This window comes from Hypanus sabinus, chromosome 7 (assembly GCF_030144855.1).
Source record: "Hypanus sabinus isolate sHypSab1 chromosome 7, sHypSab1.hap1, whole genome shotgun sequence".
Taxonomy (NCBI): Eukaryota; Metazoa; Chordata; class Chondrichthyes; order Myliobatiformes; family Dasyatidae; genus Hypanus; species Hypanus sabinus.
In genome coordinates, this window is record NC_082712.1 from 140040238 (window position 1) to 140057738 (window position 17501).

Genomic DNA, 17501 nt, shown 5'->3' on the forward strand with positions numbered 1-17501 from the left:
AATGTTCTGAACGTGAATCAGAAATAAAAACAGAAAATTAATATCTGTCTGTCATACTGAATAAATATGTTTCTTATTCCATTTGTTTCCCTCTTCTTTAGGATGATACATTCCTATCAGTGCAGACCATTCAACGTTACTTTGCTTAACGTGTTCTACCAGTCTGTTGTTGCCAGTACAATCTTCTCCACGGTGCTGTGCCGGGGCAATGGCATCAATGCGGGTGATGTCAACAGGCTCAATAAACTGATTAGAATGGCTGGCTCTGTTATACGAGTCAAACTGGACACACTACAGGCTGTGGTAGAACAAAGAACCCTACAGAAAAGCCTGGTAGTGCTGGACAACATTTCTTACCCTCTGCATGCTCCATTAGCTGAACAGAGGAGAACCTTTAGTAGTAGACTAAGACAACTGTGCTGCTCCAAAGAATGCTGTATGAAGACATTCTTATCTTCAGCCATTCGGCTTTATAATGAGTTAACCTATAGATGGGGAAGTGTTTGAGTTAACTTATTTTTTTTATTCTTTCTGCTTCTTTTCTAATATTTATATCTGTGCACATGTAATGCTACAGTGACACTATAATTTCCTTTGGGATCGATAAAGTATCTATCTATCTATCTATCCATCGATCTATCTAACAGGTTTTGTTTCATTTTCAATAGTCATTTCTAGCAGAGTATTCAGTTGTGAATAACACTGGCTCAGCTCTCTGTCAATATTGCAGTATTTTCCAAAAGCAAATAAAAGGAAATTGCAAATGCTGAAAATCTCAAATAAAAGCAGAAAATATTGGAGACTATCTACTGGTCAGGAATACCTCTGGTGAAAGATCATTGGTCTGAAATCTTAACTCCTGGTTTCCTCCCCAAGATTTGTGCACCTTTTCCCCCAACCCCAGCTCTCCTTCTCCCATAGCTTCCAGTAAGGTAGAGAACTTAGATATCAGAAGTTGAGACATTCTCTTAACTGATCAAGAATACTCAGACTAATTATGCTAACTGAATAAGATCAGCCATTTCAGTCCAGAACAATTTTGATACTTGTCTACTTGGTTCAACACAAAATGTTTTTGTAGATTTTATAAGTTTTACAAAAATATCTAGCAAATTATATCCATTACATCAAATGCCTTGCAGTAAACTACAAAGTGGGCAAACTACCAAGACGGTGAAGAATGTATAATTATATATTTTCTTTATGCAGATTGTTCTTACAGTTCAGACTTGTTGCAATGTCAGTTACGATTGGCTCTCTGCTTAAGCGGGCTAGCGTAACTGCAGATTTTTGCAATATTCTTTCCAATGCAGCACCTTCTGTTGAAATCCCAAGTGGTGGACGTTCATGGAGAAATTCCAGCAATAGTTCCACACCTTAAAAAGCAGTAAAAGTACAAAGCACGAGAAACAGAATCACAACTTTGTCAAAACACTCAACAAAAAACAAAGTACACAACAAAGTCAACAAAGTACAGTGAATTTGTTTCTAGTCAACTGGCCAGATGTTGCTATACCTTTTCTCTGAATTCAAATAGAGCTCATTCATGGCCAAAGTTGGTCAATTTTTTCAATGATAAGAGGGTTGTGAACTGTTGAAATCTGCAATTCTGGAACAGGCGCTGTATTGTGGTCTTTTCTAGCTAGTACCACAAATAATTTTAAGATGTGATACATATTCCAATATCTAGAGACTGCATGCCTGCCATTCAAATTCTTCAGGGTCCCACAGTAGTAGTAGATCACTTGAGCAGAGAGTAATGCTCTCCTAAGGGGTTATCCAATTCAAATCTGCATATTATGTTATCACCACAGGACTTAATCCAGGATGTTAGGGTGGATTCCCATAATGGAGAACGTCTGTGCGTGACTTTGATTAATGTGGAGAGTCATGTCATAGGCCTTGACAGATCATGGTCTGAGGCCAGTGACGTGGAATGCAAGATGACTGGGGAACCTTCCTTTCCCTTACTGACATTGTGATGTGTTATCCTCTTCTGCCAGCTCCAACGTTAAAGCAGTTGGATCTCCCTTTGTCTGGAACCTTCCCCTTGCCTTACCACTATGGGTGACCCCACTAGGAGTTAAGCACCAAATGGCTGAACTCCAGTCAGCACCACTCTTGGGATCCCAGGAACACACAAGCCTCTCCACCACAACAAAGCCTCACAAAGGAAGATCCCATATCTGTTATCAAACAGACAGCTTCAGATAATGCACACAATATCGGCAAGATGGAAGAACAGTACTGGGTTTAAGCATGGAGACCAGTCGCAGCAAATTATCAGAAGCTGGACTGAGGACAGAAAGATCTGTGAAGGATATATGTATCTTGCCCTAGAACTTCACGTCTGACCAGCTGCACTAAATGTTCTATGTAGTAATACTACCTGTTATATTTTGAATCTGAAATTTGCTCTAAACATACAAAAGTATGAAGTACTTGATTATATTTAACATTTATGCTTTTGCTACACATTTATAGTGCATTAAAACTTTTCATAATGCTACAGAAATTCTCATCCCGTGTGTCAGCATCAGTGGCTCCTTCCTGTTCCTGCAATATCTGTTTTCAGTGCAGTTCCAGAATACATAAGAAGAAGAAGCACAAAGGGACGCTGATGTCCTCGTAGTGTAGGGGTGAAAGCGATTCATGAGATGAATATCAAAATTTAGAATGTCTCAGAACCCAATATGGGTTGATAAGAAGCAGGAGTGTAAGGAGAAAAGAGTTAAATATGAGGATACCATGTGTCCTGTGTCAGGAAAAGGGCTTCTCATTGATGACTCTTAATGAAGCTTAGGACCAGACGCACATATCTTCCACAGATTATCTCCAAATTGCATTTAATATGGGTGAAGTATTTGAAGTGGGTCTAATTTGTAAGATGTAAGTTTTGGAACCAGAGAAGTGTTACATTAAGCATTTGAATTTTATCGATGTCTTTTTATTAGCGGATATCATTTGTAAGTGGATGTTGGCGATGTTTCTGAATTCAGGTTGACAGTGCAGTATGTGGGATGTGATCCAGATCCTTGGGATTGATTCTGGTGAATAACAACTGGAATCATCTTCTTGCACTACTTCCAACTTGAGTATAGTGGGCCTGCTGACACAAAATAATTCTCCTCAAAGTCAGAAATGCAACGCCCAAAAGACCACAGGGACCATTTGCAAAGAGAATGAAAACAGTCTGTTCCTGCAATATACCAACTGGGCATAGGTAGACTGGGATTTCTCTCCTCAGTTTTGGAAATAATGGTCTTAGCACCCATAATATTTTGTTCCACATCTGTTTTCAGGGGAACAGAACTTTTCCTCCCTCTAATGAAACTTAGAGTGTGAGAAAATGCAAGCAGAACCCTGCAATGACCACCTAACTGCAATGAAGTTAGCAAATGTTTAAGCATGTAGATTAAATTTCAAAGAAGCTTTGACAACTATTCTGTAATGTTTCTGAAAAGCAAGGAAGATAAAATTTAGATTCATAGAAGTAAAAAGCACTTAGGTGGAGCTGAACAAAGGAATAAAATAAAAGATTACACTGGCAATGCATACCACAGCCATTAGCATATTAAACAAGAGAAAATTGACAAATTAATGCTTCAGGTCCTTTTGTAAGTCCTTTCAAGAGAAATTAAAAGAAAATAGATTGGAGAAGAACATGTTGGTGGTGAGGAGGAGTTACAAAATAAAAAGGGTACAATTCAAAAGCAATGCTGAGATGCCAAAAGAATGACTCATTCATAATCTTTTTGTGCCTCAGGAGGAATAAAAATAAAAACATTACTTAGGGTGTTAATAAGAAAGTTACTTCTATAGGATGGAGGAAGTGATTTATTTCAGAATGAAAAGGATTATCATCAGTGAAATTGTCTTTGAAAGTAAACTAGTCCTGGAAACAAAGTCTGCCTTAGCAAAAGTTAAAATATTTTAATAATGGTTGGTCACCACTGACATGCACTTTAACCCTGATTTCAGAAGAAGTTTAATATAATCAGAATTAAATGAATAATTATTAGTGTCAAGCCAAAAGTAGCAAAAGAAAGTTTTAACTTTAATAGTAAGTTAGTCCTTAATGCAAGGTTGCCATGGAAAAGTATAAAATATTTCAATTGGATGGCTGTAAATACTTTTTTAAAAATTTAATCACTTTCAGAAGAAAGACTTTGTATTTAATAGTTGGAAGAAAGGGGAAGTGTATGATGAGACAATCTTAAACACTAGAGTTAACTAATGTGGGAAATAACTAAGCAAATTACTAAGAAAACTCCAGTGATTGAGCAACCTTGATTTTAGAGAATGGTTCAATGGATTGTTAAAACATTTTCAGTTTATCGCTTTCCAATGTTCCCACAATTAATAATAAAATAAGACATGAATTTGAATATAATCAAGGAACTTTTACAAGCAGCTATTGAATCAAGGAGATGTCCAATGATTGAAATAAGCCAATAACAACACTGAAGGACTCTAGATTCAAACAGGCAGCTGTTGGTCAATTCATGTATTCACGTGCCATTTCCTTGAAGTGTTGTCCGTCTGCGTTGCGGATGTTACACAAAGAGAAAATGAGCACAAACAGGGACCAAAACACAAATAACAGAAATTCAGAGACACTTCTATGCTCACAGTGATTGCCGGAGGAGAAATGATTGTAGCAACTGTCCAGAAAATATCATGAAACAACTCTGGCTTCATGTGGAAAGGTCAGGCAGAACAAATTTATTGCACATAATAAATGGTTAGATGTCATGCAAGCAAGCGAAACCAAGTGAATGAAGAGGCAAAACCTGGACAGATAAAGAACAGGCACTTCTGTCTCATAAACTGTAAGATGTTCCAAATGCTAAAAAACTAATTCATCCATATTTTTAAATTAAAATTCACAAAAGGGCTACTCTGAAACATGGACATTAGCTCACAATTGTTGTACTAAATCTGTCTTTGAATTTTAAGATGTTTCAAAGTAATTGAATACCCGATTTGTACAAACTTCAATTTTAAGTTTTTTTTGATTGGATACAGATACCTAATGAAGTTTTTCAGTCACCACTGTTCCTTCAAAAAGATTTGAATCAAATTCAGGAGCCCACTAGTATTGGTACCAATGGAGCTTGTCCTCTTTCCTCTGTCCTGCTGATGTTTATTGGCTGTCTGCCACCACCATTAGGCTGTTGCTTTTACTACTTCAATATGTAAGCTTGAGTAACAGCTTTTCAGCTCATAATGCAATTTGTTACCATTCATGCAATCTAACAGGTAGTAAATGTGACTGTTAAACCATCACGTGATTTACAGTCATTTTCAATGAGAATTCTGGGCACATACAGCATTCCGAAGTGTGAAAAGTTTTGATAGTTCAACATTATTTTATCTGGCTGAAAAAATGAGCAGGATAAAAACACATGCTTAATTATAACATCTGCTCATTTCCCCGTATTGAGAAGCTGTATTCATCTTTTCAAGGAGTTATAATACTGTATGTCATTATTATACTGTAATAAGAACTGCACTTATAAAAAAAAGTAGAATTTAGTGTGTTGTACTCGTCACCTATATTGCAGTGAAAAGAAGGCACAGGGACCTTGCTGGAACTTTGCCTACCTGTGTTGATTTTTTAATGCACTCTGTTTTTTGTAATCATGCTGTGCTACATTTTTTTGATGCCCTGACCAATTAGGAAACAATTAACTTCTGCCTGAAATATACCCCCAGACTTGGCCTCCACCGCAGTCTGTGACAGATCATTCCACAGATTTACTACTCCCTGGCTAAAAAAAAATCCCTCTTACCTCTGTTTTAAAGGATTGTCCCTTAATTTTGATGTTGTGCCCTCTAGTTTTGGATATCCACACCACAGGAAACATCCTCTCCACATCCAGCCTATCCTTTCAACATTCGGTAGGTTTCAATAAGACCTTCTATCATTCTTCTAAATTCCAGTGAGTACTGACCCAAAGCAGCCAAATGCTGCTCATATGTTAACCCCTTCATTCTCAAATCATCCTTGTGAACTTCCTCTGGACTGTCTCCAATGACAGCACATCCTTTTTGAGATATGGGGCCAAAACAGTTTACAATCCTCCAAGTGTGGCCTGGCTAGTGTCCTATAAAGCCTCAACATTATCTCCTTGCTTTTATATTCTATTCCCCTTGAAATAAATGACAGTGCTGCATTTGCCTTCTTTACCACAGACTCAACCTGTAAAATAACCTTCTGGGAGTCTTGCACAAGGATTCCTATGTCCATCTGCATTCTCCACATTTAGATAATAGTCCACACTATTGTTACCAAAATGCATTAACATACATTTCCCAACACTGCATTCCACCTGCCATTTTTTTGCTCATGCTTCCAATTTGTTTAAGTTCTACAGCAATTGCATTGCTGTACCTCAGCTCTACCTCCCCTCCACCTATCTTCGTATCATCCACAAACTTTGCCATAAGGCTAGATACTGATGAAAATGTGTAATGAGGAACCACAATTTAATGTTTTAGATCAAAAACTTTCTCAGAAGCTGGGATCTTAGAGAGAGAAAAAAGAAAATGGGGAGAAATATATAATATATAAAAGATGTAATTTAAAGCAGAGATTGTTAAACTCCAGTTGTTCCATCACAATTTAGCACAGGACTATATACTTAAATAAATAGAAAGAAGAGAAAGTTCATAAAAGGGCCTTCTGATTGTAGTAATAAAAACACTTAAAAATCTGATACAAAATGAAATGGTTTGGAGAATACAGTATAGAGACGGTTTTTGCTTTCCAGCCCCCAGCCCAGGAAAGTGAGGCACATTAGCAAACACACAATAAACTTGAATGTATCAGACCATTACAGAAAGTTAAATGTTGAGAAAGAGAGATAGTTGAGATTAATCAACTTTCCAAAGTGTACGATAAATATTAGAAACTCTTAACATATCCAGAAGAACACAAGTGGGGTTCTCAAGAGGAAGGATTCAAGATTGCAGCATGTCCAAACAAGGAATTTGTTTATGTTGGCTGTGGAGGTGTGGCATATGCACCCCTCCTCCTTTGAGCTAAACAGCTTCCAGACATTCAGGCGATTTGGTATCTAATGGATCAGACACCTTTTTTGTCCTACAGCCTTAACGTTAGCACAGTAAATGCTGCTGAATCACTGCGCCGAGAGTAGAATTAGTAACAGCTATAACTCCAGGTCTTAAATTTGTCATTCTAAATTAATCTTTGCCAGACTGAAAGTACATCCACAAAATCAGAATTCTCTCATCATTCCATATCCAGTAAACAACTTCCATCAGATGTTTAGATTTCATATGAACATTGGAAGAAAGTTGTTTACCAGGTATAGAATGATGCTAAATGAATTAGAAGTTGAGTGAAGAAATTAGTGACATAAGCAAGATGATGGGAGAAGAGTCTCTAATGGAAAGGCCTGTTTGAATGAGAATTCAATAGTTCTAACTATAATTTTGATAAGAAATAATAAAATAATAAAACTAAATAGTGATAAAACCTGTTAAGTGTTTTACAGGTATTCAAGGCAATGATTAGGATGTCAGATATTTTTTCTTTAAGTCCCAAGAGGGTCAAATTTGAATGGGAGAAGGTTGGAAGCATAATATTCCAGGAGTGACTATTGTATCCTCCTAATTTTTCCTCACTAAGTATGTATAATCAAGAGTTTGGTACATAGAATATGATTTTCATATTTGATGTTTCCATAATCATATGTCATCAATACATAAATTTGATAATCATTGCTTTCTTAAAGCCTTTTCATCTCCTGATATTCAAGATGGGGGAAAAGTGCAATAATGCTCTTCCATGAAGATTCTCCTTCCACCTTGTTCGAAACAGCAAATAAAAATATCAACAGAAATACATTGTCAGTAACATCAAAGGGACATTTTTCAATATAGAAATGTCCATTTACCCTGAATCTATTCATGTAAATTCAGTCTGCAGCACAACTTAACTAAATGATATCTGAAATGAACAATTAACAATCACAAAATTTCACCCCTTCTCAATCCTTTTATATTGTTTCCTTTCAAGAGCTTCACGGTTTTCTGTGACTGAGCATTGGTTGTAAAATTTCTTCCTCACTTTCATTCAGATTGTTAGCTAAGTAAAACTGTGCCAAGTTACTTGAGTCTTATTCATGCTTCTAAATTCTAACTAAGATAATTGATTATGATGGTAGACTTTATCAATTGCTCATTAAAGTTGAATCCCTGTTTATTATGTACCCATTTATGACATGTCAAAACAGAAAAATCTAAACAAATACCTACCATTTTCCTGTATCATCTCAGAAACACACTGGTCTAATACAGCCATATTTGCCAGTATTGTCACCACCTGCATTAGGTACAAGACATAAACAAATATCATATAGAGTGTAAGCAATAGGATTTGTTCAGGAATAGCCAAAATAATTTTAATATTTCCATTTGCCATTGGCCATCAAATGATCCTTCTGCTTATATTAAAGACGTTGCCTGGTAACGTCTTACAGGAGATTTATCTTTGTGAGAAGATTACATAAACTGATCATTAGGCTGTATTTGAGGGGTTATTACCTCCATCTGGTTCCCTTCCTTTTGCCCTTTATTCCATGATACGAAGTCCTCTCCTATTAGACTCCTTCCACCTTTTCCTTTTCCACCTATAATCTCCCAGTTTTTTGCTTCATCCCCCTTCCCCTACCCATCCACTTTCCCCCCAAGTGGTCTCACCTATCACCTATCAGCATGTACCCCTTCCCCTCCCCCACATCTTATTCTGGGTTCTTTTCAGTTCTGATAACGGATCTTGGTCAAAAACATCAACTGTTTAATCCTCTTCATAGATGCTGCCTGACTTGCTGAGCACCTCCAGCATTTGTATGGGCTGCTCAAGATTACCAGCATCTGCAATATTTTTGGCATGACTTACCTTAAAACAATCCAAGCAGAAACATGTAAATTCATGCCTCACTAAAGATGTTCCACACACTGGGGAGAATTGTATTTCACATTACAGTAAATGGAGGCATTAAGAGCAGATCATAATATGATAGAATTTACCCCGCAGTTTGAGAGAGAGAAGATAAAATCAGATGTATCAGTATTAAAGTGGAGAAAAAGAGTGGATGCACAATATGTTAAAAATTACTGAGAAGTTGGATAATTGGGAAGCTTTTAAAAACCAACAGAAGGCAACTGAAAAAGCCATATGGAGAGAAAGATGATTATATGAAAGAAAGCACGCCAATAAAAGCTAGCCAACTAAACGCACAGTGAAACTGTCGAGAAGGACAAGTAGATGATAGGACAAAATTGCAATTAGCGGAATAGGTGAAGTTTAACTGGGGGTAAAATCGAAAAGGGTGCTGAATACAGAACTGAAGTATTCTATTTGAATGCTCACAATATATGGAATAAGGTAGATAATCTAGTAGCATGATTAGAGATTGGCAGGTATGATGTTGTGGGCATCACTGAGATATGGCTGAAAGTAGATCATAGTTGGGAGCTTAACATCCAAGGATACACATTGTATTGAAAGGACAAGCAGGTAGGCAGAGGGAGTGGGCTGGCCATGTTGGTAAAAAAATGAAATCATATAGTTAAAAAGAGGTGACATTAAGTTCAGAAGATCTTATGGGTAGGGTTAAGAAACTGCAAGGGTAAAAACAAACCTGGTGGGAATTATATACAGGCCTCCGAACAGTAGTCAGGATGTGGGCCACAAATTACAACAGGAAATAGGAAATGCATGTAGAAAGAGCAATGTCATAATAGTTATGAGGGATTTCAATATGCAGGTAGACTGGGAAGATCAGCTTGGGGCTTGATCCCAAGAGACATCATTTCCAGAATGCCTACAAGACAGCTTTTTAAAGCAGCTTGTGGTTGAACCAATAGGTGAAAGGCTATTATGTAATGAACTGGATTTGATTAGGCGCTTAAGGTAAAGGAGCCCTGAAGAAGCAGTGATCATAATATGATAGACTTCATTCTGCAATTTGAAAGAGTGAAGCTAAAGTCAGATGTTATCAGTATTACAGTAGAGTAAAGGGAGTTACAAATGCATGAGAGAGGAGCTGGCCAAAGTTTGTTGGAAGGGGGCAGTAGCATGGATGGTGGTAGAACAGCAATGACAGAAGTTTCTGGGAGCAATTTGAAAGGTGCAAGATAGATATATCCCAAAAATTAAATAGTGTTCTAAAGGCAGAATGATGCAACCATAACTGAAAAGGAAAGTCAAAAACTACATAAAAGCAAAGAAGAGGGCATATCATATAACAAAAAAATTAGTCAAAAGTTAGCTTGGGAGGCTTTAAAAAACCAACAGAAGACAACAAAAAAGCTAAAAGGAGGGTAAATATGAAATATGAAGGTACATTAGAGAATAATATAAAAGTGGATACCAAAAGTTTCTTCAGATACTGTATATAAAGAGTAAAAAGGAGGCGGCATCGATATTAGATCAATTGAAAAATAACACTGGAGAGTTAGTAATGGGGACAAAGAAATGGCAGATGAACTAAGTAGGTACTTTGCATGTGTCTAAACCATGGAACAGATTAGATGTATGCCGGACCTTTGAGGGTGTCAGGGGGAAGAAGTGAATGCAACTGTGATTACGAGGCAGACGGTGTTTGGGAAGCTGAAAAGTCTGAACTTAGATATGTCACTGGACCAGATGGACAACATCCAGCGTTCAAAAGAGATGGTTGTGGAGACTGTGGAGGCACTGGTAATGATCTTTCAAGCATCATTGGATTCTGGCAAGTTTCCAGAGGACTGGAAAATTGTAAAAGTCATTCCACACTTTAAGAATGGAGTGAGACAGAAGAAAGGAAATTATAAACTGTTAGCTGGTCCTCAGTGGTTGGGAAGAGGTTGGAGACAATTTTTAAGGATGACGTCTCAAGATACTGGAAGCACATGATAAAATAGGTTGAAGTCATCATGGTTTCCTTAAAGGAAAACATTGCCTGTCAATTCTGTTGGAATTTTTTGAGGAAATAACAATCAGGATAGACAAAGGAGAATTGATGGATGTTATGATAGATAGAGATAGATAGATACTTTATTCATCCCCAAGGGGAAATTCAACATTTTTCCAGTGTCACATACACTTATTGTAGCAAAAACTAATTACATACAGTATTTAACTCAGTATAAATATGATATGCATCTAAAATCACCCTCCCAAAAAGCAGTAATAAATAGCTTTTAGAAAGTTCTTAAATAGTTTACTAAAGTGCATTGAGTGGTAACTTAAGCTCAGTCCTAACCCCGACACTTAACATGTCTTGCCCCTGGTGGTTGAATTGTAGAGCCGAATGGCGTTGGGGAGTAATGATCTCTTCATCCTGTCTGAGGAGCATTGCATTGACAGCAACCTGCCGCTGAAGCTGCTTCTCTGTCTCTGGATGGTGCTGTGCAGAGGATGTTCAGGGTTTTCCATGATTGACCGTAGCCTACTCAGCGCCCTCCGCTCTGCCACCGATGTCATACTCTCCAGTTCTGTGCCCACAACAGAGTTCACCTTCCTTACCAGCTTATTAAGACGTGAGGCGTCCCTCTTCTTAATGCTGCCTCCCCAGCATGCCACCACAAAGAAGAGGGCGCTCTCCACAACTGACCGATAGAACATCTTCAGCATCTCACTACAAACATTGAATGACGCCAGCCTTCTGAGGAAGTACAGTCGACTCTGTGCTTTCCTGCACAGGGCATCTGTGTTGGCAGTCCAGTCTAGCTTCTCGTCTAACTGCACTCCCAGATACTCGTAGGTCTTAACCTGCTCCACACATTCTCCATTAATGATCACTGGCTCCATATGAGGCCTAGGTCTCCTAAAGTCCACCACCATCTCCTTGGTCTTGGTGATATTGAGACGCAGGTAGTTTGAGTTGCACCATATCACAAAGTCCTGTATCAGTTTCCTATACTCTTCCTCCTGACCATTCCTGACACACCCCACTATGGCCATGTCATCAGCGAACTTCTGCACGTGGCAGGACTCCGAGTTATATTGGAAGTCTGATGTGCACAGGGTGAACAGGACCGGGGAGAGCACGGTCCCCTGCGGCGCTCCTGTGCTGCTGACCACCGTGTCAGACCTACAGTCTCCCAACTGCACATACTGAGGTCTGTCTGTCAAGTAGTCCATTATCCAAGCCACCATGTGTGAGTCTACTCCCATCTCCATTAGTTTGTGCCTTAAGATCCTGGGCTGGATGGTGTTAAAGGCACTAGAGAAGTCCAGGAATGTAATCCTCACAGCACCACTGACCCTGTCCAGGTGAGAGAGGGATTTGTGCAGCAAGTACATGATAGCATCCTCCACTCCCACCTTCTCCTGATACGCAAACTGAAGGGGATCCCGGGCGTGCCTGGTTTGTGGCCTCAGATTCTTGTATATTCTTGTATATCCTTGTATATATTGTATGTACTTGTATATTCAGAAGACCTTTGACAAGATGCCACTCATGAAGCTGTTTAACAAGATAAGAGCCCATGGTATTACAGGAAAGATTCTAGCGTGGATAGACCATTGGTTGATTGGCAGTCGGCAGAGAGTAACAATAAAGGTGGCCCTTTCTGGTTGGCTGTTGGTGACTAGTGGAGTTCCGCAGGAGTCCATTTTGCAACCACTTCTTCTTACAATGTGTCAATTATTTGGATGATGGAATTGGTGGCTTAGTGGCCAAATTTGCAGATGATCCAAAGATAGGTAGAGGGGCAGGTAGTGTTGAGGATGCAGGGAGTCTGTAGAAGGAGTTAAACAGATTAGGAGAATGAGCAACAAGTGGCAGATGGAAAACAATGTCAGGTAGTACATGTTCATGCTTTTGGTAGAAGGAACAAAAGCATAGAATATTTTATAAACAAGCAGAAAATTCAAAAAGCTGAGGTGCAAAGGGATTTGAGAGTCCTCATGTACGATTTCGAAAAGGATGACTGCAGGTTGAGTTGATGTTGAGGAAAGTAAATGCAATGTTAGCATTCATTTCCAGAAGACTAGCATATAAAAACAAGGATTTACTGTTGGGTCTTTATAAAGCATCGGTGGGGCCTCACTTGGAGTATTGTGAGCAGTTTTGTGCTCCCTATCTATGAAAGGATGCTCTGACATTGGAGAAAGCTCAGGGGAGGTTCAGGAGGATGAGCCTGGAAATGGGAGGGTAATCATATGAGGAGCATTAGATGGCTTTGTGCCGGTACACACAGGAATTTAGAACAATGAAGGGGGATCCCCTTGAAACCTATCGAATGTTGGAAGGCACAGATAAAGTGGATTTGGAGAGGATGTTTCCTGTAGTGGAGGAGACTAGAACCAAAGGATACAGCCTCAGAACAGAGGGATGTGCTTCTGAGGGATTCTTTGCCACAGGTGGCTGTGGAGGCTAGATCATTGGCTGCATTCAAGGCAGAGTTTGATCAAGTCAAGTCAAATTCATTTATAAAGCACATTTAAAAACAACCCATGTTGACCAAAGTGCTGTACAAACCATCACATGTAGCTAAAATCACAAATACAAGAAACACAGATATAAACAACAAGGCACTCAGCTTATAGGCACAAAACAAACAACACACGAGCCTAGGCACAAGCCAAAATTCAGCCACATCAGGAAGATTCAGATGCTAGTGAATAAAGGTAAGTTTTGAGCCTGGACTTAAAAGAGTCAATGGAGGGGGCAGATCTGATAGGGAGGGGGATGCTGTTCCACAGCCTAGGGGCTACAACAGCAAAGATGCGGTCACCCCTGAGCATAAGGCAGAGTTTGATGTGTTCTTGATTAGTTAAGGCATGTAAGGCTACAAGGAGAAGTCAGGAGAATGTGAGAGGGAAATTAGATCAGTCATGATGAAATGACAGAACAAACTTGATAGGCTGAATGGCCTAATTCTGCTCCAATATTTTATAGTCTTAGGTTTTAATAATATAAAAAGAGAATACCAGAAGATTTTTTCAAACATGGAAAGAGTAAAAGACAGGTGAGAGTGGATGTTGGATCACTGGAAAATCATGCCAAAGAGATAGTTACGGGGGCAAAGAAAAGGCAGAATAACTTAAGTATTTTATGGTAGCCTTCACTATCAAAGTCACTCACAGAATGCCAGAAGTTTGAGAGTGTCTCGAGGCAGAAATCAGCATTGTTCCTATTACCAAAGAGAAGGTGCATGGGAAGCTAAAAGGTCTGAAGGCAGATCAATCACCTGGATCAGATGGACTACACCTCAGGGTTCTAAAAGATGCAGCTGAAGAGACTGTGGAGGCATTAATAATGATCTTTCAAAATTCACTAGTTTCTGGAAAGGTTCCTGAGGTTGGAAATATTGCAAATGACACTCACTCTTCAAGAAAAGAGGGACGCTGAAGAAAGGAAATTGTAGGCCAGTTTGACTGACCTCAGTGGTTGGAAAGATGTTGGAGTCAATTGCTAAGGACGTGATTTCAGAGTACTTGGAGGTACATGACAAAACAGGCCAAAGTCAGTGTAGTTTCCTAAAAGGGAAATCTTGCCCGAAAATTCTGTTGGAATTCTTTGGAGGAAATTACAAGCAGGATAGGCAAAGAAGAATCGGTGGATGTTGTGTACTTGGATTTTCAGAAGGCCTTTGACAAGGTGCCACACATGATGCTGCTTAACAAAATAAGAACCCTTGGTATTACAGGACAGATACAAGCATGGATAGAAGATTGGCTGACTAGCCAGGAGACAAAGAGTGGGAGTAAAGGGTTTTCTGGTTAGCTCCCGGTGACTCCAGTGTTCTGCAATTGTCAGTGTTGGGATCACTTCTTCTCACGTTATATGTAAATGATTTGGATGACAGAATTGATTGCTTTGTTGCCAATTTTGCAGACAATGCAGAGACAGGGTTCAGACAGATTGGGAAAATGGGAAAAGGAGTAGCAGATGGAATATAGTGTAGGAAAGAGCATCATTGTGCACTTTGGTGTGAGGTATAAAGGCACGGACTATTTTCTAAATGGGGAGAAAATTCAAAAATCTGAGGTGCAAATGGACTTGGGAGTCCTCATAAATGAATTCCTAAAGGTTAGCTTGCAGGTTGAGTCAGTGGTCAGAAAGGCAAATGCAATGTTAGCATTCATTTTGTGAGGACTAGGATATAATGTTGAGGGTTTATAAGGCATTGGTCAGACCAGAGTTGGAGTTTTATGAGCTTTGGAGAGGGTCCAGAAGAGAATCACAAGAATGATTCCAGGAATGAAAGGTTTAATATATGAGGAGCGTTTGATGGCTCTGGGCTTGTACTCACTGGTGTTGAGAACAATGAGCAAGGATCTCATTGAAATATATCGAATATTAAATGGTCTGGATAGAGTGGATGTGGGGAGGATGTTTCCTATAGTGTGTGAATCTAGGTCCAGAGGCCACAGCAACAGACTAGGATGTTATTTCAAAGGGAGGAATTTCTTTCACCAGGGGGTAGTGAAACCATAGAATTCATTGCTATAGGCGGTTGTGGAGGCCAAGTCAATGAGTGTATTTAATGTGGAGGTTGATAGATTCTTGATTAATCAGGGCATCAAAGGCGGAGTAAACTGAATGGGCTGAATGGCCTATTTCTGCTCCTATGTCTTGTGGTCTTACTTCTGTAGTTTGTTTCCAATAAATCATCAGTATAGCAGAATTACAAGGTTCTAGGTTAAATTACAAGTGGAGAAAGTTACGTTGTGTGTTTACTTTCTTTTAAGTGTTGCAGACTGAATGTACAATAGCTGCTTTCACAAATCTGCAAAATTTCCATGGCAGGAAGTGGTGGTGGGAGAGAGTTTTGAGATGGTTGAATTTCTGCAGGGGTTCTCTCTTTCATCCACAATAACACCAGCAAAGCATTGAAATTGTCATGTAGTTCTTGCCATATTTTTGCAACAAAGATTAATTTTCTATTTTTTTCCAATACTTGAGGTTAATTCCGTTCCCGTATCCCAGAACAACATTGCACAAAAACTCCTGAAAACAAGTCCTGAGTCTTTTTTTCTAAATCTGTATTGGGGTGATGATGATATCCAGATTTTTAGAGGATTTTTTTTAGATAATTACTGTACCAGGAAATACCAGGGAAGGTCGGATTGGACATGACTAGGAGATCCTGAAAGTAATGAATTGCAGTTGAAAGATCTTCTTGGTTTGGAGCACCTCATTATGTCTCGAGAGGTAAATGGGTACCTGAAGGCCAATAAAATCTTGTGACCATAAATAATTGACAAATTAGAAAAGGCACAAGAAATCAAGCAAACTGGCAAAACCAAGAACATGCATGGATTCTTCACATTGCCAAGCTCATCTACAGGACAAACATCCAACAGCCTATCCCACTGAGTGCCAAAAATGGAGGAAAGGAAACATTCAGCAAGAGCTGAAAGGAATACTTCAAAGAACTCCACAAGATGCAAGACTTCTTGGCTTCAGACCATACTGTCCCACAAGCTAGGACAGTAAGAGATTGAAAAGGACATAGGTCCACTGAAAATGAAAAGCGCTGTATAGTAGCAGTTTGTGCTGTTACCTCACAGTTCAGAACAACCAGCTTTGGTGCTGACATTGGGTTTTAGTTGTGTATAGGTTTTATATTCTCCCTGGGGCTGAATTGGATTTCACAGGATGCGCTGATCTCCTCCCACATCCCAAATATATGATGGCAATTAATTAATGACTGTAAGTTACTCCTCAGTGAGTTAATAAATGCATCAAAGGAAGTTTATGGAGACATGGTGATGAATAAGTTGTTGGGATACCAGGAAATGAAGGCCATACAAATTGCAGTGATGAGATTGCTCTGTTGTGAGTCTGCATGGGCACGATATCTCCTTAATTACAGTAAGCAAGCAAGTAAAGCCTCTGGACAGATATCCTTGAACAATATCTAAAGAGGAACTTAGAACACCAATTTCTGGCTTCTTCTCCCATATTCAGGATGAGGAGATAGCAGGAATACTGACGTAGTGACCATTTTTAAGAAAGGAGATAAATCCATCAGTAGTAATACAGAGGGGCCTCCCTGGTGTTAGTTACAATGCATGGAATCGCGAGGAGCCACCTCTGTCTCTTCTTCCTAATGGCTGTAAAGCGTTTCCCTAAAACATAGTGTGGATTCTCTTCATTAAGAGATTGAGTGGATATAATCTTCATCACATAACAGCTCTAAGAAAGAATTCAGCGAGAACCATTAGCCATTGTATAGGATCATTTTAGATCTGAATGAATGCAGCTGACTGTAAAAATTGAAGGAAGTGCGGCAAAATGCTTTTTAAATTTGCCCACACAAATTCATCTCCATTCTGTGTCTGTTACATCGCTCCAACACTGTACACTTCTGTTTCTTTGCTGTACTGCTATACCTCATCTCCAACAAATTTTCCATTGCAATGGAGAAAACTTACAGGACAATGGAAAGCTGTTCAACCAATGTTAGCTTTACTCGTGAAATAACAGCAATTTAGCTGCAGTACACAGAGGATGATTGCATATACACAT

At 39.1% G+C, this 17501-nt stretch overlaps 1 protein-coding gene across 2 annotated transcripts in view; it reads right to left on the reverse strand.

The window, feature by feature from the left end:
* LOC132397261 (protein inscuteable homolog) overlaps positions 1 to 17501 on the reverse strand; it is a 400127-nt gene that overhangs the window by 7925 nt on the left and 374701 nt on the right. For both annotated transcript variants that reach the window (XM_059975774.1, XM_059975773.1), the window contains 2 exons: positions 8287 to 8353; positions 1221 to 1376 (listed from right to left, as the gene is read on the reverse strand). In XM_059975774.1, coding sequence (XP_059831757.1) covers positions 1221 to 1376; positions 8287 to 8353 — 223 coding nt within the window. The remainder of the gene's footprint in view (positions 1 to 1220; positions 1377 to 8286; positions 8354 to 17501) is intronic.